This window comes from Toxorhynchites rutilus, chromosome 2 (genome assembly GCF_029784135.1).
Source record: "Toxorhynchites rutilus septentrionalis strain SRP chromosome 2, ASM2978413v1, whole genome shotgun sequence".
In the NCBI taxonomy this organism is placed as follows: Eukaryota; Metazoa; Arthropoda; class Insecta; order Diptera; family Culicidae; genus Toxorhynchites; species Toxorhynchites rutilus.
This window is the reverse complement of record NC_073745.1, coordinates 191924500-191946439: the sequence shown is the minus strand read 5'-3', so window position 1 is coordinate 191946439 and position 21940 is coordinate 191924500. Positions and strand designations below refer to the sequence as shown.

At 37.9% G+C, this 21940-nt stretch overlaps 1 protein-coding gene across 1 annotated transcript in view; it reads right to left on the bottom strand.

Moving 5' to 3' along the window:
- Window positions 1-320: 320 nt before the first annotated feature.
- LOC129764768 (radial spoke head protein 3 homolog B) overlaps window positions 321-21940 on the bottom strand; it is a 24869-nt gene continuing 3249 nt past the window's right edge. Inside the window, exons 2-5 of the mRNA XM_055764238.1 lie at window positions 13603-13690; window positions 1454-1612; window positions 812-1388; window positions 321-749 (exon numbers count right to left, since the gene is read on the bottom strand). Of these exons, the coding sequence (XP_055620213.1) occupies window positions 571-749; window positions 812-1388; window positions 1454-1612; window positions 13603-13690 (1003 nt within the window). The 3' untranslated portion in view covers window positions 321-570. The remainder of the gene's footprint in view (window positions 750-811; window positions 1389-1453; window positions 1613-13602; window positions 13691-21940) is intronic.

The window sequence follows — 21940 nt, the reverse complement described above, 5'->3', positions numbered from 1 at the left end:
AGTGATATAACAGCATGACAAGACACCAGCGCATACCGCTAAGGCCGTGAAAGACGCATAAACCATCAATTGGCAAACGTTATAGCATCCGCCGTATTCTCCAGACCTGACTTCGTCAATTCGTTTTCCGCTTCAATTTGACATGCGCTTGTAGAGCAGAACTTCGACGAATATGAAGATACTTTTTAGTTCATTCATTCCCCTGTTTTTAGCTTCTAAATGTTAGAATCGCTTATTGTGAGTACGTAACCATATCCACAAAGCTCACGAACCACACTGAATTGAAAGATGTTTTAATTGGAAAATATAGAGATGCTTTATTGAGTAACAAGAAATCTAACAAACAAAATTTCTTGATATATTACAAGTGTGTTTCAAAATCATCTACAGTCTACTGTAAAAATAGTTTCAAATTGCTATTTGCACAAAATTATGTCAATCATTGACTCATTATATGCGAATAATTTTGTTTTTACTGCTTCTGTTTAAATATTGCAATTTTGTGCATTGACAATTTTGAATTGATCAAACGTATCACAAATCTTCAACATCCCCTTTTTATTCGTCATATTACAATTCTTGTTCTTCAGGGACACCTTCGTCATATTCTGTGCTTGGGTCGACTTCTAGTGCATTGTCTTGTGAATTGTTTACTGAGCGAACTTCATCCTGCGTACCATTCATGTTATTTTGAATGGTTTCACCAAACAGTTTTGTTTTCTTCTGAATGAGCACTTCCCGAATAATGTCTGTGAATAAAAGGTGAGATAATAATACATATAGTCGAGTACAAACGATTGAAGAATATTACCTTCAAGCAATTCCTTAGAATCAATCATTTGTCCGATTTCTTGGGCAACCTCCTTGGCCAGCCATGGGGCAATTTGTTTTTCAAACTCTACAAGATCTTTCTCATCTTTGATATTCTCTACGGCATTGACGACATCTGGTAGTAGATCATCGATTCTTCCCCGTAGCAGTTTAGAAGCAGTGATGCGTTCTTGCATTTCTTTGTCCAGATCTTGCGCAATCTTGTCTTGTAGTATTCTGTGTTCCCTTTCGGTTTGTAGTTTGCGGTCCTCTAGTTCTAGACGTCGGAGCTCAGCCAGCTCAGCCTCTCTAATAGCCATGATTTGCTGCTGTTGGCGTTTCATTTCCGCAATTTCCTCTTCATGGAGAACTTCGATCAATGCCTGTTCAATGGTACGACCAACGAGAACTTCCACAATTGGTACAACTTCAGTGTCAAAATCGAACAGCTCTCCCTCGAGGATTTCGGTTGCAACATCCCTTCCCACCTTCTGGGGCACATACGCTGGAGATGGAGGTCTATGGAGGAACAAGTCTGTCTGGCAGCCAGCGTCCATCTCCTGAGGACGAACGAAGAGCTATTAAGAGATAAGTAATGATTAGTTTCAACATGTTCTAAAGTTATCGGGACAGTCAGTCAAACTTCTTCGAGGTATTTTTCCGTTTGTACATTCTCGTGCTTGCGACCACGAACGGCAGGAGGTGTTCCGATAATTCCACGCTGATTTCGTGCCACATGTTTCTTTCTTAGGATTTGTCTTCGACGTGCTTCGACTTCCTTGTAAATGTTGTCGCCGTCGCCCTGTGTTGAAATATATTGTTGGTGGTTATTAATGCTTACAGTGAGAGTCTATGCTTATGTGGTTTATTGAGTAAATGATTTCTAACATATAAGCATGCAAATGTGCTCCCAAGGCCGTGTGGTTAGCGTCGCACTTAACGTGCCGGGGGTTCGGGTTCGATTCCCGTTCTGGTCGGGGGAATTTTTCGTCAAAGAAATTTCGTCCAATTTGCACTGTGGTCACGCGTATTCTAGAGCTTGCCACTCTGAATGCATTCAATGCGTGTTATTTGGCATAGAAATCTCAACGGAGTACTAGTAAAAATGACGCAAGTAATACTACGTTGAGACGGCGAAGTTCCTCTAGTTAGTGCCATTTAAGAAGAAGAAGAAGAAGCTTGTCTCAACTAAGGAATCAATAAATGTGTAGACTAGCATTAGTGGTATTATTTTTCAAAATGGAAAAGGTCATATAAAACAATGGATGTGATTCCAAATTCTAGAGAATATTTTCTAATAATGAAATATTTGAAAATCTATCATTTCTATTTTCTTGTTTGTCAGATGGAAAAAAATATCTGTATTGTGACGGGCGATGAACACTTTATCTAGGTGTAATGAACTGAAACTGAACTGTTACAGCTACCAGTGGCGTCGAGTGTGGGGTGCGGGGGGTGCGGACCGCCTTCGGGTATATGATTTTGGGGGTGCAGAAACACCCCTACGTTAACAAATACTTCACCGTTCTGCATACATCATATACAGATAGCGTAGAGGGAAGAGGTGCAACCACCCATTTCTGCCCCGGGTGCGAAAGCTCCACTCGACGCCACTGCTGCCTACAACATCAATAGGACAAGTTGAATAATGAACTGTTGTGGAAAAGACTAACAACAGGGAGTAACAGACGCGAAGTTATTCTCCTTCATGATAACAGTCAACTACATAGGGTAAGTTGTAGCGATTTGGACAACCAGGTTGATTTGGACGAGCCCTTTATCTCGGAAGGTGCGGCTCAACTTGGATTTTTCATAATGTCATCTCCTTTCATTGTTGATCTGTGTGTACCTAACGTAAAAACTTTGGTCAAATTTGATAGGTGGGGGAAAACGGTATCATGAACAAAGCAAGCACTTGATTGTAAAACATGTGAGTTTTTTTACTGTTTCAAGGTTTTTTCCGCTGATTAAACAAACGTGTATTGTGCAGTAAAGTTCTGTTAGCCTACAGAAGAGGAACTATTTGATGCAGCGAAATTGTATGTTAACAATAATTGAATTTAATTTCTTTTTAATTTTTGCATGTTGTGTGGGGTGATTTCGACACGTTTCTGTGGGGTGAATTGGTCATAAAGGCTTAAAACTTTAATTTGGTTTAATTGATTCCAGATGCCACGATATTACAAAAAATGGACAGACAACGTTGCAAGAAGAAAGAGCTTGAAAGAGCAACGCAGGTCATCAAGAAGTGATTTTCTTCAGATGTTAGGGCCCATTTTATTTATTATGTACATTAATGACATGCGACGAGTTTTACGATTTTGTGATATCAATCTTCTTGCAGATGATACTGTATTATTCATTGCAGCTAATGATTTAAATCAGGTCGGGTCACATTTAAATGGAGATTTGCATTCTTTAAGTAGATGGTTGAAGTATAAGCAATTAAAATCGAACATAAGAAAAACGAAATATATGGTAATCTCGCGAATTCGTTCAAATGAAAACGTCTCTATTTTTATTGATGATGAGACTATTGATCGCGTTCGGGAAATTAAAAATCTTGGCGTGATTATTGATGACAAACTCACGTTCAACACTCACATTGACAATGTCATCAAGAAAATTGCCAAGAAGTATGGAATCTTATGCCGATTGAAAAACGATTTAACTATTTGCAGCAAAATACAGCTATACAAATCAATCATCTCTGCCCATTAAGACTTTTGCTCTTCCATTTTATTTCTGGCCAATGAAACACAAATATCGAGATTACAGCAAAATAAAATAATGCGGTTGATACTAAAGTGTAACAGATTCACTTCCTGATCTTCAATGGCAAAGGATTGTTTAATTAACTATGGTGTTCATTTTCAAAGTAGTTAAAGGTTTGCTGCCTCGATATTTGTGTGATCGAGTTGAAAGAGGAAGTGACTTTCACAGTCATAACACAAGAAACGCGAATGAATTGAGAGCACCCAATTTCTTGACATGTGCTACACAAAATTCGTTGTATTTCAAAGGTATAAATGTGTTCAACTCGATGCCAAGACATATTAAACGTGCAACAACACTTACAGAATTTAAGAGGCACTGTATTTCACACGTGAAAGTTGTGTTTCATTAACAGCCGACCGATATATTTTTAAATTTTATGACGAAGTTTTATACGAACGGATAATTTAATGTGGGATTTTTTTTGCAGTTTGTTTTTAATATTTTCAATTAACCTGACGAAGTTTTTTTTTTGAACGGATTATATTATGCAAACTAGTTAATTTTTTAAATTATCTTTTTTTAAATTTGTATTTATGTCCTCTCAATTATGTCCGTCATGATCCTGGTGATGATGGACTATTTTTATTTTTATTTTGTTGTTTTATATTATATTAGTTAAAAAAAAAGTAGTCTACATAAGTTTGAGCGTCGCGCGCGTAACACAGATATAAAGGATATTAAATTGAAAGTTTTCTAAGTGCCGGTCTAGAAATTTTTCGATCTATGCAGAATTCGAAATGGTCGCAATACAATTTTTCTTGTCTGGAATCTGGCTAAGACACCTGGTATCGATCCCAGAACACTGTTACATAAGTATGTTTCTTTCGATGTAACACACATTGGTCCAAATCACCCATATCAAATTTTAATGTCCGAAAATCATCTCTTTTATTTTATTACATATTAGGTAGTTTGAAGTATGATATAATGATTAAACATGATTGATTGAGAGAAAACAAGTGAAGCTCAGTGTACAATGTGACTTTTTTTTTATTTAGACCGTATTGGTTCGGAAATTTTAGGCGATTTGCTTAGGTGGTCCAAATTTCCCCCACTTACTCTACCACTTTATTAAATCTACACTCTGTCCATCTTCTATAAGACCAGGTGATGATCATGCTGTTTTGTGTCATTATAAATAAACAACGCTTCAATTTATATTCTAGTGAGTAGGTATTGGTGACTACCATACATTGCATGATTTACATATGTGTGTGTGCATGCGCTAAGCGTAAACGAATGTTTTAGTATTTTTCAAGTGTCAAGTTTGTATAAGACCAGTTACATTTTCCGTTGGTCTAGTTGTTTTGATCAATAAATCTGAAAAATGCCGAAGGGAAAAGTGCTCACGGAGAGAGAAGAAAGTCGAATCGATACATTTTACCAAAAAAAATTTGGTATTAAAGAAATTGCTCGTCGGATTGGATGATCCCATCAATTAGTGCTCAATTATTTGGCGAATTCTCAAGGATACGGTAAGGAGGAGAGAGCCTCACATAAATCGAAGCTCTTTGGCCGGGATAAGCGGAAAATAGCTAGAACAGATTCGAATATCTCAAAATCGCTTATGCAAATAGAGCAATATTTCAATTAAAATATTACTCGGTTGACAATTCGTCAAGTTGTGGTAAAAAATTTGGTAAACAACCAAAACGTAAAAAAGAGGGCTTAAATGGTTAGAGCTCCTCATCTTACACCATCTCACAACGGAAGACGTCTGAATTTTGCCAAAGCTCACATGAACCGATGACAAAGAATGTTTTCAAAAGAATACATTTGGCTATACACTATTCCGAAAAATTATTTAATGCTAGATTATCTTCACTGACGAAAAGAGTTCAATTTGGATGGTTCTGATGGTTTCAACGGGTACTGGCATGATTTACGGAGGAACGGGAACACTATTATTCAACCAGGAATTATGGTGGAGGCTCGTGCAGGATTTGGGCGGGATTCTGTGCAACCGGAAAGCTTTCACAACATTCAAGGATTACATACATGTTCTGGAAATCACTCTCCTACCGTTTTTGCGTGGATATCGTCACAGAAAATTCACATTCCAGCAAAACAATACTACTATTCATACCAGCAAGGAAACTGAGCGCGGATTAAGGGCCATAACATAATTTTTTGGATTGGCCGGCTCGCTCTCCAGACTTGAATCCTGTAGAAAATCTTAGGACGATCTTTGTATGCAGAATCTGCACTGACGGAAAACGGTACACCACGATTGAAGAGCTCGAAGTCGCAATTTGGGAAACATGGAAAAATATCGAGAAATCCGTTCAGTAGAATTTAGTAAACAGTATTCCAACACGAATTTTCCAGGTTATTAGCCGAAATGGTACGGTTGCCAATTATTGACATGTAAATCAGCCGATCGTTTTCAATTTTTCATTCATAATACTTATGAATTTTGAAATGGTCTTGTAGAAACTGGACAGCTGGAATTATCAGATTTAAGCACAATAAATAAACAAACAATTATTTTGAATAAAATTGACGTTAAATATACTTTATTCCAAGCATTCAACAATGTATGAATGTATCTTGTTGAAATTCTAACTGTTTGTGTTGTAACGAAATAGAATCAGGATGGTCTTATAGAAGTTGGACAGAGTGTATGCGTTTTTCATGTCGTGAATTAATCGTCCATCCATCTTAACATTATTATGAATATTTTTCCTAACAATCTGTGTCAATTAGATAATAATACATTCGTGGATATAACAAAATGGACATAAAATTATTTAAAGTATTCACATAATTCGAGGCTGCTTTATTTAATTAACTAGAAGTTTGTTTTCTTTTGTGAAGTGTGAAGGAAGAATACAACGGCAAGAATGGTAATATGATATTTTGATTGACTAGACACCACCGAACTTGTCAATATTGTCCAATGTTATAATGACCTTTTCATCAATAAACGAGTATAATCTTATTGACTGACAAACAAACAAAACGGTTGTCCTTGAGTCAGTGTAGCTATTGAATGAAGAGGTAAGGTCGCGGAAGCTGATGAGCATTAGGCAAGCGAGCGAATGAAACACGTCACAGCTACGAAAAAAACCGTTCAATTGTGACATTAGTGATCAAACAGGATGATAAGAAACACAATGTTTCAGTTTTCTTACATTTAACAGCAGAGTTGAGCTCAAAATAGAAGAAAAAATAGAATATAGAAGCAGAGGTTCCGTCAGTTTTAAGAGTAGGAAACATAATGTAGGGGAATAAGGAGTAAAATCAACACCTATTGCATTTTCAAGTTTTAGGATTTTTGTTTTGTTGTTAACAAGATGCAGTAAAAAACTTGTTTGTGTCAAACTTAAGTTCCGAAAAACTCCCCCGACCAGAACGGGAATCGAACCCGAACCTCCAGCATGTTAGATGTGACGCAAACCACTCGGTCACGGGAGCACTCGAAAGTCGCTGTATGCTAATACACCTGGAACGACTTGAGGTGAGACGTAACATCGCGTTATTTACGCTCACGTTTTTTTTATACAACTACTCCTCACGAACAAATTTTTGGATTCAACGAGCCCATGCGAAAGATGTGTCTTTAACAGGTGCTACGATGTGTTTGATTGTAATGTTTCGCGTTACAAATATAAGAGTTGTTTAAAAGTCGCTGCGGTAGTTCTATGGAAATGAAGAGCCAGGATGGTTTTGTGAGAATATTAATGTATATGCGCTTTTGGAAGTGGCACAGTAAGCGAGTAGGAATATACTGTCAGGTGAGACAGTACGTCAAAAGCATTCGGCGTTCAGACGGCTGCGGAATCTCGAATACCACTAAAATTATTGAAAGAATGCACAATTTTAGACACTTATAATCATCTTCGCTCAGGTAAACATTCTCTCATTTATTTTCAACCATTCTGTTTTCATATACTGCTCCTCTATTCAACAATAATGTTCAGAAAGTTGTATCCGCATTGAAAAATCCGTGCGAGAGAGCCACCTAGTGTGTTCTTACGTTAAGTGGATTTACGAACGAGTACCCACTTATATACAAATTTGTGTGATTGCAATAGCCTGTTTCCAAAGCAGTTTTCATGGTATTGAAACAAGTTTATGGATCAATAAGTAACACGCATATAACTCTTAGACATTTTATCTTCAAAAAGAGATGATTATCATACCACTTCGTTTCGCCGACGAAGAGATATTAACGTTCAAAATATTGCACCTCCAACGCCACGCTCTCTTTTTCAAAAAAAAAAAAAAAAATCGATTGCTTTTCCTTCTTCTTCCTTGTTTGTTTACAGAGGGTTTAAATTTTTGGACTCATTCGTCACTACATTACTACAAAAGTGTTCGAAAATTGTACATTCAGATTGGAGCCAGCCGAGTTGACATATGTTGGAGATCATATGCAATTTTTTTTTAATTAGGTAATTAGTTTATTAGATTAGATTATAGGCTGCAAGCCCGTTATCTTTCTTAAAAACTAAACATGGAAAATAAAACTCATCATAAAAACTAAACATGAAAACAGAAATAAAACACATCATCACTTATACATTTAGTTGACCTCTTAAAAATAATCGTAGTCTTCTTCGAATTTCTTCTGTTGTCATATCTATGGAAATCACTTCTTGCAGCATGTTAAACTCACGCATGAATCGAGTTGTAGGTTCGTGTTGGGTGTAATTTCTGGACCTCAGAGGTGGATCAAAAATTCTCCGGCGACGAAGAGAAACGGGGCTGGTGTTAAAATTTATCCGTTCGTAGAGACACGGGCTTCTTATCCGTCCGCTCAATAGTTTACAGAAGAAAGTCATATCTGCGATTCTGTGTCTACTTTTGATAGTATCCATGTCCACTAAACAGCAGAGATCTTCGTATACTGGCAGGTGGTCTCCTCTCCATCCTAAATTCCTCAGCGCAAACTTCAGGAACTTTTTCTGGACATTTTCTAATCTTTGGATATACAGATCGTATTGCGGTCGCCACACTACACTCGCAAAGTCGAGTTTAGACCGTACAAGGCTGGTGTAGATCTTCAGAATTACATGCGGGTCAGTGAATTCTTGCCCAAAACGACGAGTGAGAGCAAATAGTTGCAGCGCTTCCTTGACTATTCGTTCTAGGTGGAGGTTAAACGTGAGGGATTGATCCATCGTCACGCCTAAGTCTCGGACATACTCTACTCGTTGTAGATCCGTACCTCCTAGCCTATAGTCGAAAGTTATCGGCTGAGCTCTCCTGGTGTAAGTAATAACGGAGCACTTGCTGGGGTTTACACTCAGTCCGTTGCTCTCGACGAATCTCCGAAAATTGACTAAATCTTGCTGAAGAAGATGGCAATCATCGATGTTTTTCACGGGCAGGAAAATCTTCACATCGTCTGCGTATATGAGCACTTTTGCGTTGGCCAAACATGATGGTAGTTTATTCATGACCATGACAAACAGAATAGGCCCCAAATGACTACCCTGCGGAACACCTGAACTAACACCGAAAGACCTGGATGCGTTGTTGTGCACTTTCACATATTGTGTTCTGCTCTCCAAATACGTCCCAATCCATTCGAACATTTTTCCGTGAATGTCGAAGTCAGCCACCGCGTGCATTATGCTGCTTATTCCTACTACATCGAAAGCCTTGCTCATATCTGTGTATATACAGTCCACCTGATACCCTTTAGATATATAATCCGTGACGGTAGAGCAAAATTCGCATAGGTTCGTCACAACTGACTTTCCTTTTACGAAACCATGTTGTGCTGCTGACACACGGTCGATAATACGTTCATAAAGGCGAGAGTAAACAAGTCGTTCAAATAACTTTGGCATCGCAGACTGGATTGCAACACCCCGGTAGTTTTCGACATCTGAACGTGGGCCCTTCTTATGGATTGGAGTAATGTGCGAGATTTTCCACAGTGGCGAGAAGTAGCCGGACGTAAGCGAATAATTGAATAGAGTAGTCAGGGGTTCGATAAGTTCATCCCTGATTTCTTTCAGAAGTTTTGCGGGGAGTCTATCTGGTCCTGCTGACTTACCCGGGTCCAAATCCGATAGACCTTGATTCACTTCACGGTGCGAGAGAACCAACAGGTCATCGGTCCTGTCAATCGAAGAGTCGACTATTCTCGGTTGGTCATTTTGATGAACGCTCTTGAAATACTCCGCAAAGAGCTCGGCGGTCTCTTGTCCACAAGTTGAAGATCGGTTACCGTAACTTATCACGTCCGGAATTCCCCTATTTTTTCGTCTGCTATTCACGAATTTCCAAAACGACTTCGGGTTTTCCTTTATCCCATTCTGGATCCCAGTGATGTACACTTGATACGCTTCTCTGTGTAACACTTTGAACGACCGCAGCAGCTGTTTGTAAGAAGTAACATTTTCCGGATTTCTGTTCTTATGCATTTTTCTCAACGCTTTTCGTTTGTCCTTGAGAACTTGAATAACAGCTGATGAAAACCATTCCGGGTACGGGGTTGTCGATCTCGGGTAGACCCTATTAAAAGGGGCAAACCTTGCGAAAATGGTGAACAGCACGAAATACAGCGACATAACGTTGAAGTCTACACTGTTGCATACAACTGTAGAACATTCGAGTCCGCAGTGAAAAACATCGATTGAGTTAAGAAACTCAAACATTGATGTGGCGTGCTGCCTATAACTTTCTTCATCACGTTCAAAATCAGCTGACGATATGAAGATTTCATTCCACGGAACACTCCTTAGTGCTGCTTTAACCAACGTCGCGTCCATTAAGTTGAGATTTAAGTGCCTCCTGAACTTCTCAACTTCCATTTCGCGCAGTGTAGCAATAGTGATCATGATTTGCATAGCGAAGTGGTGAATTTCGTGCTTAATAATCGGGTCTGTCACAACAACTTGACATAATTCGGTGTCAGTGGTGAACACCAAATCCAAATATTTATTGTTTTGATTCGGTATATCACAAACTTGCATCAGTCCAGACGACGAGAATCCATCAACAATGGCTACTTCACTTTGCGAAACAATTCGCTCAGGTAAGAGAAACGAATAATCCCCTTCTTCGATATACTGATTCCAATTTAAATTCGGTAGGTTGAAATCTCCACTCACGAGCACAGTGTCACCCGGCTGAACGATGCTCATAACGGATTCAACAAACACAACAAACGAGTGGTAACGAGCGATATTCGAGGTAGGTGGAATATATCCACAAAACAAAAATACATTTCCATTCACTGTTTTCAGTTTAACACAGATCGCTTCATTGTTTTCAGCTCGAGCAACCTCTGTACTGATGATGCGACGATGGACCGCAACAAGCACCCCGCCGCCAGTTCGCTTATCGCTATTAAGCGTGTTTCTGTCGCAACGATAGACCGAAAAACACGAAGGAAATAGTATACCGTCTTGTATAGAAGAGTCCAGGTAAGTTTCCGCAAATGCATAAGCATCGTAGTCTAGTTCTAGCGATGATAAGTATAAATGTTTCTGTCTTTCTACTCCTTTGATGCTGTTCATATTTTGAAAATATATGCTAATTACTGTTTTCTGTTCCACAGGGTTTCCCACGATCAGCGGAGCAACAGGACGAAACTCTATTCCATCGGTAACAACAGATAGAGTAGGTAGACTTAGGACATTATTGTTTACAATACGCATAATATTCGCTTCATAACCCATTTCAGATTCCTCACACAAATTTCCGTTATTGCTGCATCGCAACCGTCGGCTGGATGGGAGCAGCGAGCGGTGTGGAGAAACAGTCCCGCTGCTGCGATGGACTATCTCGTCGTCGCTCGTCTCGAAAAATAGTGTTGTTACGTTCGGTACCCACAAACTCGCGGAAATAAATTCCCTTTTGCCAGCTTGTTGGCTGCATTGCTCTTTCCTTCCACTTCATCCCCACTCCGATCTTGAACGATATGAAGGAGAGTTGATTGAGATTAACTCCTCTTCGAACCAACTTGATCACTTCAACCGATTCATTCATTTCTAGATTCCGCTGTACGAGACTTGAGATCTCCTCCACAGTGGCGTGTGGAGAAAATCTCGATAAAAACAGCCAGAATTTAGGTTCTCGTGCAGCGGTATGCACGATTGGAACGGACAAAGCGGGGTCCAACTCTTTGCTACCACAAAGCGTACGGGTGGCATCCTCTTCGACCTGTGGCGGGTCGATTTGGATGCGAGGACGCTTTGTTGACCTTGGTTGAACTATCGGCCAGGGCGAGCGGTTAGAGAGACCTTGCTGCTGTTGTTTTTCTGCAACTTCGTTTATTCTGTCTGCATTTTTCTTTATCTCACCTCGCAAGCTTTCAAGCATCTGACTGTGTTGACCGACAACCGCCTGTAAAAGGTCGTTCGTGGAGCTCAGAGCATTGCGGAAGCGAGCGTTACTCATCAACTTTCTACAAGATGGGTACATCCAAAATATCATTGAGCTCGATCTGATCTGAGCCCACAGGTCCGCGCTTAGGTGTGAATATTTTAGGTGGAACGTGGACTTGCAGAATCCTTGGCAAGAAACGACGTCGTTCTCGTCAGTGATAGTGATAGCACAAGCATGACAGCGCTCCTTCATTTCACACTACCGATTCTGCTTCTCCAAACAAGAAATTCGAAAAGAGTCCGAGGTGTACGGGTATGTAGGACGTTGTATAATTATCAGAGCACAAAACTACGATTCTAAAACTCGAAAACACTTAAAAAATCGAAAACTAAAATATAACAAAACAAAGCACGACTGTAACAATGAAAGTTGAAAGTTGCAAAGAGTTACCCTCCGGATAAATTCAAATTCATGGTAATTGACTCCGAAATCAATGGATGAAGAGAGAATTATATATTACTCCTGAGTTTTCACACGATACAATAGAAAGCAATGATAACTATCACCTAAGATTCTATAACATAATATTTTATATAAAAGCATAAACCAGCATTTTATAGGGCTCCTATTTTTTATATAATGAAAGTAATGCGAAATTATTGAATATAGGTTATGAAGGTAGTGAGTATAATGTAATTAGTAAACAGTTAGTGATAAGAATAAAAAAATATAAGCATTGGAATGTAGTTCTTTTATCAGGTGGTGTCGATTTTGCTTTGCTTTGGTATGTATTGCAAATGACTTAACGAATGTATAGTAAATAAAAATTCTTATAGAAGACAATTACAATACGCGTAATAAAAAAAATTAGTTTTTTTGGTTGAGGAACAGAAGTAGTAAATTTGTAAAATCTATCTATAAGGAATTTTTTGGACAGATTCTATATGGAAGAATACTTTGAATTTGAAAAATGCAATGGATTTGTAGCGACATTCTAGTGTATCGACATAATGAAGTGCTGCTTTTCATAATGTACAGAAAGCAATGATTTTTTATACGAGAATATGGCCCTAATGCGATGGGTTTTAGAATATCTATTTACCAATGATTAACTTCATTGGATTTACTCAATTACTGTGGCTCCATCCTAAACCCTAGAATTTATCGGTTTTAGATCACACTCGAGACATAAATAATATTTACATCGGTTTAGGGTTAAAAATATGTTTGAGAAACATTTAATCAAAACACGTTCCGATTTTTTCATATTACGCGTATTGTAGTATCCATTTTATACAAAGGTACATTGTATTGAAAATAGCAGAAGGCAAATTATAACGATCATTCTCTTGTTGAGATCAGCAGCATTGTCTGTTTGCACTTGGAAAGGCTATCTGCGGTTACAAATGTCCGAACTCACCTTTCCTGATAGAAGACCAGCATAAGCGAAATAAGGGTTCCACTGAAGGAGGAGGGTTGAATTTATATTTTTTTTGTTTTGCAATATTGATCCGATAAATCGAACCACAGTAATTAGGGGAAGAAAAGGAACGGGTGATAGACATAACACAAATTAGTACAACATGGCACCAAACATTATGCTGATAGCTTGCTCTAGGTAACTACGTAGAAAATATAATTACATCTTACAGGATTTTTCTCTACTGCGTACCAAGCCTGGGTAAAAATACTCACGATATGCTTTCGCTTTCGTGAGCTACTTACCGCTTGAACTCCACTGGAAGTGAAATTGCTGCCTCTCACGATTCGCCGATCGTGCATCAAGTTCTGGTAGGATGCTTGCTGTGATTCTCTGGAAAAAAAATAGTAAGAAAGTGAAAGTTTAATGGAGGTAAAGTTTTCATATATTGGTGTGCTCCTCATGATTATTGTTCTTGGCAAAACGTCAACAGATGTTTTGTTCACATCCCAGGAACGTTACTCCAACATCTATTCCATCTAGGCTTGCTTGGAAAAGCGTTGATAAATGTAGGAGTCAGCAACTCCTGATTAACACGACACACTAATTGGGTGGTCAGAATAACATTTCTAAATAATTTGGCCGGTGGATTGTGGAAGACTGTGGGTTCTCTCCCACTTTCTAATACTTTAAATGACGTTCGTATGTTTTCTTCAGAGTATTATGCTATGAATGTTTAAAGCTTCGAAATCAATTTTTGTTTGTTCAGTATCAATTGACCGAATCATTTTCTTTGATGATGTCTTTCAAGATTTTGTCACATAAACCTGAACGTCTTTGGTCCGACTTTGACATGAGGTCCAATTCCGTTAAACGAAAAGACTGCGGGAGTACGGAAATTGCTTCACTTGCCAAAAATTGTCGCACGAATTTTTTCAAACAAAAAAATGAGTTTCACAATGGTTCGCGATTCCAATATCGTAACTAAATACAACTTGGAACGCGTCAAATAAAAATCATGATTTTTTTTACATTTTCCATTGCACTTGTGCGTACAACCTACCTAGGTCAACTTATTGAAACCTCTGATTGAAACAGAATGATGGTGGTTTACGCAATTTTTTTTATCAACCCGATTTTTTATTTTATCTTGGTGCAAAATCCCCTTGATCATATATCACGTTGGCCTATTTACATAGTGTTTCAGCTAGTAATTATCCTATTTTTGTTCCCAGTTCCTGATGGCTACGTGTAGCGAACCAGCTACGTTCTGCCGCATATGGTTTGTGGATACAGTAGAACATAAAATAAATATAACTAGGACAGGCTTGGTAGCAACGGTATTCACCTGTAAATTGGATCTGAATCATTAACATTTTGATCGCCTCGTAACCAAGATGTGATACTTTTCTCTTTCAATTTGAATAGGATTTTCAAACGGAATTTGATAGAATAGGCACTTGAATGTAAATATAGGTTATGTAGAATAATAAATAAATAAACAAAAAAAGAAATATAGTTTTTATACTATACTTTTAAACGATTTTATTTAGCATTACCTATTGTAAATAGGTTTGTATGTTTACCTGTACAACCCTACAGGTAAACATACAAACCCCCATCAATAGAAATTTACCCTCCTTTCTGTTTACCGATTAATCTGAAATATGGAGCACGCTTTTATCTCTGCTGTCGTTATAAAACTGCGTATTCCATGATCTCTAAAATCCAAGATGGCGGCAGCTACAAAATGGCGGACTACATATTTTATCAAAACCCCATCAATATGGGTATCAAATGAAAGGGCTTGATTAGTAGAAAACACATGAGTGTCCAAAAAAATGTTTTTGGAATAAACAGGGGCTTATCCGCATTGCGCAATGATTATTCTCATTCTCAGAAAAAAAAACTTGCAACTTGCTTCTTCTCTTAGCTTTTTAACTACCAAGCGCAAAGAACGATGAAAACGAATCGCGTGAAAAATCGGAGTTGCCGAATGTGATATAGTTTATGACGATTATTTCCCCACAAATGTGACATATGTTCTTAGCATGATATATTCACAGAGTCTTCGCAATCGATTGAACAGAATATTCCATATTCTTATGTTTTTCTAATGAAATTTAAGATGAGTATCGATATGATCATTCTCAGTTATTTATGTTTTTTTTTATCAAAATCCCATCCTATTTATCAGTCTTCAGTTCACATTCATGAAAAACTATGTCTAGATTCAATTGGAATATAACAATCCGTGCCTTTTCACTGCTAGATAACCCCATGCAGCCTCACTCTATTCTTGTTAGTCGCCGAGTGTTGACATACGATGGGCGTTCAATAATTTATTAGAAAATCCGAGAGAAGGCTTGGGACCGCAATCAAGAGGCTTAGCTCTTAACAATTGCCATCTTTCACTTAGCTCATTGGACTGCTACAATTGTAGAGGGGTATTGCAGTCTAGACATTTGAAAAAAAAAATATTTTATATATTTCTAAAGTTTAGACATTCAAGGATATACTCCGGAAAGAAGTTTCGAAAATCATATTATTCACCGAGTTATAGCCATTTTAGTGATGCGATATCTAGTCTAGTACGGCCTTGACACCAAACTTCAAACGCGTTTTTCTTGAAACTGGTTTTTTGAAACAGGTGTACACGATATCTTATGTTCTACCTAACCGATTACTTCCAAATTTATATTTTATATTTTTAAAAAAATGAAATCGTCATAAAAACATGCGAAACCATAATTTTTGTTTTCAAACATTCTCCATTTTGTAAAAAACATATGTTTGACTTGTCCGAGGTAGCAGTATCTTTACTGATTTGAAATCTGTTCGATTTTTATTCGAGATCGTAATATTTTTTTTAGTTCTTTTAAAATTCATTAAAACCATTAAATGTTGTCAGTAAATGGTAAGAAATTTTGGTTTTTTTATATTTACAATAGTTTCAACCCTCAATCGGACCAAAGTCAGAGATAATCTTCGAAATTTGTATGTTTGATAATGCATACAGGTTATGAGTACTAACAAAACGTTATCATTCACATTCCATTTTTGGGATTTTGTTTCGTTGAGTGGTCGAAAGTTCGCAGTTAAATAATCACACAATTTACCGCAGTGATCCTGATTCTTATCTCTGTCAACTAACCCTTAGCTGTGCCATGATAATCGCAGGTACACCATGGAATACAGGCCGTGTTGTTATTGAATAACTACATCCACGCAACAATCATCAGTGATGGAGATCGATTCACGGTTGGAATCCTGGCCTGTCTTCATCCGTATAAGCTTCTGCTTGAAATTACTCTGCTTTGCAAGAACATTGGGATGTTGTGCTTTTAATAACAAAACAATGATCATATCAAGTGTCTCCGCTGCCCGGTCTAACCGAACAATGGATAAACAGACGGAATACACCTACGCCTGAATGGCTACTATGTAATGTACAATTTATAGATACCATAAAACACGTAACATGTACACGATTAAAATCCGGCTCTGTCACAGCTTAAATTTAAAAAAAAAATGAGCCTAAAGTAAAATAAACAAATGGGATAAAAAAATGCTTTCTTTCCTGATTATAATGTGCACAATCTGTGTTCCTATTTAAGTGTTCAGTTTTTCGAAAGTTGTGAAAGTTGGGTCAAAGCACGCGTCATAGTAGAACTTGCGATCGGCAGTTGCGTTTAGAGTTATTGAAAACAACAAGGACAAACCCAAGGCCCTCGTTTGCTGATGTCGCCAAATATACAATTCCAACCAAACTTCTGTTTTGAGAAGCCATCTGCGAGAATAGAAATAATTGTAAAATTTCCGGTAACATGCTACAAAAGGGTTCAAATGTGATTTCAAAAATGATTTAGTTCTCATCAAAACATATAGCGTAGTAGTATCAAAATTCAGTTTTCGAAATAATTTTAATTTCTGGAATATTTAGGTCCAACACCGTTTCTGGAATCATAGCCCACCAATTTTATAAGAAATGGAATTTAATCTAATAGTGTTGCTAAAAGAGCTGGGGACCAAATCCAAAACATTCTTAAAGAAATTTGGGGTATGAGAAGTATGGAAGACCCCCGAAACTGTCAGTCCTGTGCACGGGAGAACTCTGTAGAGGCAGAAAGTGGGCAATGCGATGCATGTAAGCTTTGGGAACACTTTATTTGTGTCTGTATCGACGAGCAGATCAAGCAGTCAAGTGCCTCACACGTCTTCAAACGATGCGATGAGGAAAAGACGTCCTGTAACGATCATCTTCAGGTTCCCGTTACCGTTTATCCTCTAGCGATCACTTGGTTCGAAACTAGTTCAAGGAAGGGTTCAAAGCATGGAAAATGCCAACAACGAAGAAAACATGGGAGAAGAAAAGCTTATCGATCCTACCGAAAGCGTAAGATCGAGTGTTTGTATTGCAGTGTTAACAGCACAGCAGAAGCTCAACGTATCATGTTATTTCAAGCTGAAGCTGAAGAGGGGCTTGGTAGAAATAAATACAGGCAAACCTTTTTTAGGGACCGCACAAAAAAAAATCGTGCAAAAATTCACCAGCAGCTTTAAAAAATCGTGTTCGGTACACATTTAAAAAAAACATTTTTTGCGCGGTAGATAGGGACCGCATAAGAAAAGTTCTCCCCATGAAAATAACACAAATCCACGCCATTCACCATTCAATTTTCATTTGTTTCCCTGCTTTGCGATGGTACACTTTGCCTCTTCGGTTGCGCGTAGTTTTGTGCTTTTAGTTGCATGTTGAAACGTGTTGCTGCTAGAAATCATGTCATGCAAAAACTTAGAAAAACTTAGAGCATTTGATGAGAGGAGGGGAATGATTTCAGAAGTGGATAATTGAAACGCAAATATGGTTTTTTCGCACTGAAATGCATATAAACGAAAAATCTAAATGGATGATAACTTCGTCAAATATGCTTCTTTTCATACACCGCATAAAAAACCGCACAAAAAAAATCGCACAAAAACAGGTTTTACTGTCTGTGAATGATAGTAGAAAAAGAGCGTCAGCTAGGCGTCGTACACAAATTACGTAACGCTAGAAGCCGGGAGTTGCATTACTTACTGTGTGTTAGAGTTAGGAATTGCTTTACCCATGGGAGGGAGGGGGTCGAAAATCAGGATTTTTAAGAGTTACGTGATTTGTGCACCACGCCTTAGAAGAGAAGAGGAAAAGAAAGAAGAATGAAAAGTTGAGGTTCTTTGTTTTTAAGAGGCCTTTAAATTTGCAGTTCATTCGCCTCTAACGAGAGTTAGGCCATCTACATACTAGGCAACCTAAGTTGGAAAGCAACTTAACGAATATATCAAAAAAGTTGAGAGCATGTGTAATCAAATGGGAGCATACACACTAGGCAACTGGCAACTTAGGTCGGACCAACTTTTTCGATACAACTCAGCATGTCGAGTTGCGCGCGATGTGTGTCGGCAACCTTTTCGTTCAATTGCTGTTGACATTTTAATTTTTGCCGGGATGTTGTCGGAAGTGATACATGATGAGAACAGAACGGCACTACCGTGACTAGCTACGGAATATCGAACATGAATGTTTTTACTAGAATTATTTGTTTTCCATGTTTTCAGTTGTTTTGAATTTATGCGAAATCTTATTGAAGCCTACTGCCGAATGGCAACGTATTCTTTTCTTGTATTTCTAATGCAATCACAAAATTTGATGAAAGTTCTCTGTTTCACGCAGTGGATTTGAATTTCGAACAAGATTAACAGTATTTAATTGCAAATAACATATTGTATTATTGTATTATGGTGTTCATGGTATCAAACCACTGAAGAGTTTTGAAATGTCGCACATATTTTCAATTTAATGTCATTTGTAAAATTAAGTACTGTTGTTTTTTTTCTTCTCGATCGAGTCAAGAAAAAACTCTTATAGAAACTTTTTTTTTTTAAATTATGTTTTCATAATTCGCTCTTCATATGATTTCCTGCGATAGTTGAAGAAATGACATCTCTGCCAGCGATTTTGAATTCATGATGACAGATGAAAACTTAACGATTTCATCATGTTTGGGTTGCCTCAATGTGCAGAGCTGATTTGGAGATGCGATTGACATCGCCAACATAGATCGGGTTGCGGTTGCCCGATGTTTAGAAGACCTTAAAGCTAAAGCGGGGACAACAACGAGCGAGTAGAGAATCGTTTGAAAAGTGTCACTAGATTATCCGAGAAATAGCAGAGTGCCAGTTGAGGTGGCTCAGTCGTGAATTCCGAGAAAATGTCAAAGATTGGCTGTAAGGACCGGATACTGGAAGATCAGAGGGAAATCAAGTTGTACGCACAAATGGTATCAACCTGAGCAGGATTCTTGATGACTCAGCGGTGCTCAACCCCAGCTACCGCCCGCATTAATGATGAAATACCTTCTGAAGACTGGCCGGTCTTCATTAGTAAGCTTCATTAGTAAGAACACACTGGACGGCTCTCCCGCGCGGATTTTGGAACCATCCGGAAATTTCAATGTAGAATGTTGCCAATTTCAGGATCGACGTTTCCATTAGCTTTCTAAACAAAATCTAAATTTTTCTCCATGGTCCTACGTTGTCGAAAGATTGTGAAGGGCTCTTGATAAAATCTAAGCCAACACTCTCCAATTGATGAAGGATGTGGTTACTCAAATCAGTAGCCTGTTTCCCATCCAAAACAAATATTATTTTTCATGGATTTTTCCATTTTCAATCTTTAAATATATCGATTGATTATGTCGATGATTTGAAACTATTTTCTTCCTCAGTGCCGCAATGCTTCAACTTTATCATATGCTTCTTAAGAAGTGGATCGTACCTAGATAGCAGTTCTAATAACCCTGGAAAATTTCCCCTATGTGACTCCCTTGTGTCTTTTAAGCAAGGTTTTGTTTATCTAGGAACAATTTAATATCGAGTAATCAACGAACAAAGCCATTAGCGTTCATTTGAAAGAGGCATAAAAAAATGATAGCTCAAGGAATTTGGATTAGAATTTGAATCAATCAGGTCTCGAAAAAGACCATTTGTATTTTATTAGCACTGAAGGAAAAAAGCAAACAAATATCACCAAAACTAAAAAATTTTTTCTCGCGATGTAGCTATGACAAAGGTTGGACAGTAGATTACACACTGTATCAAATTCATCAAAATTCAACAAGAATGTATGCTTGAAAGCAGTAGATAAGCTTGAAGTGTAGTATAAAAAAGGGGTATACCACAATAGTTCAAAATAATGGACGCAGTGGTCCACACCCAACAGGGGGGAAAAATGCTTGAAATTTCTTCCTAAACCATGCCATCAATCACTGACAAGTGACGCTCAAACGAATTATTGAAGGATTTTTTTTTTCGAAAAATACAATATTATAATTATGGAGACCAGCGGCGTAGTGAGGGTTGACATCGCCCCCGAAATACTATGAAAATGGCGCCCCAAAAAGTTTTTTCGATTCTTTCACTAGTTTTGAGATTATTATATTTTGTTGAAACTACTCACTTATACCAATATTCACTTCGAGCAATTTATTCGTATTTAGAAGGCTAGAAATGTCATATCAAGTTCATCTATTTTCTAGTTATATTTTTGCCTTGCGTGCTTTAGCTGATCCCCTATTGCATCTAAATCAAGGTCTTATCGAATGTCGATCGAATGAATTGCCAAGCCATTGAGTCGGGCTTGCTTCATTTTAGAACGCAGATAATTGTTAACACCAAAACTAAAGTTTTTTTCTCGCGATGTAGCTCTGACAAAGGTTAGATAGTAGATTACATACTGTACCAAATTCATCAAAATTCAACAAGAATGTATACTTGAAAGCAGTAGATAAGCTTGAAGTGTAGTATAAAAAAGGGGTATACCACAATAGTTCAAAATAATGGACGCAGTGGTCCACACCCAACAGGGGGGAAAAATGCTTGAAATTTCTTCCTAAACCATGCCATCAATCACTGACAAGTGACGCTCAAACGAATTATTGAAGGATTTTTTTTTTCGAAAAATACAATATTATAATTATGGAGACCAGCGGCGTAGTGAGGGTTGACATCGCCCCCGGCAAACTATGAAAATGGCGCCCCAAAAAGTTTTTTCGATTCTTTCACTAGTTTTGAGATTATTATATTTTGTTGAAATTACTCACTTATACCAATTTTCACTTCGAGCAGTTTATTCGTATTTAGAAGGCTAGAAATGTCATATCAAGTTCACCTATTTTCTAGTTATATTTTTGCCTTGCGTGCTTTAGCTGATCCCCTATTGCATCTAAATCAAGATCTTATCGAATGTCGATCGAATGAATTGCCAAGCCATTGAGTCGGGCTTGCTTCATTTTAGAACGCAGATAATTGTTAACACCAAAACTAAAGTTTTTTTCTCGCGATGTAGCTCTGACAAAGGTTGGATAGTAGATTACATACTGTACCAAATTCATCAAAATTCAACAAGAATGTATGCTTGAAAGCAGTAGATAAGCTTGAAGTGTAGTATAAAAAAGGGGTATACCACAATAGTTCAAAATAATGGACGCAGTGGTCCACACCCAACAGGGGGGAAAAATGCTTGAAATTTCTTCCTAAATCATGCCATCAATCACCGACAAGTGACGCTCAAACGAATTATTGAAGGATTTTTTTTTGAAAAAT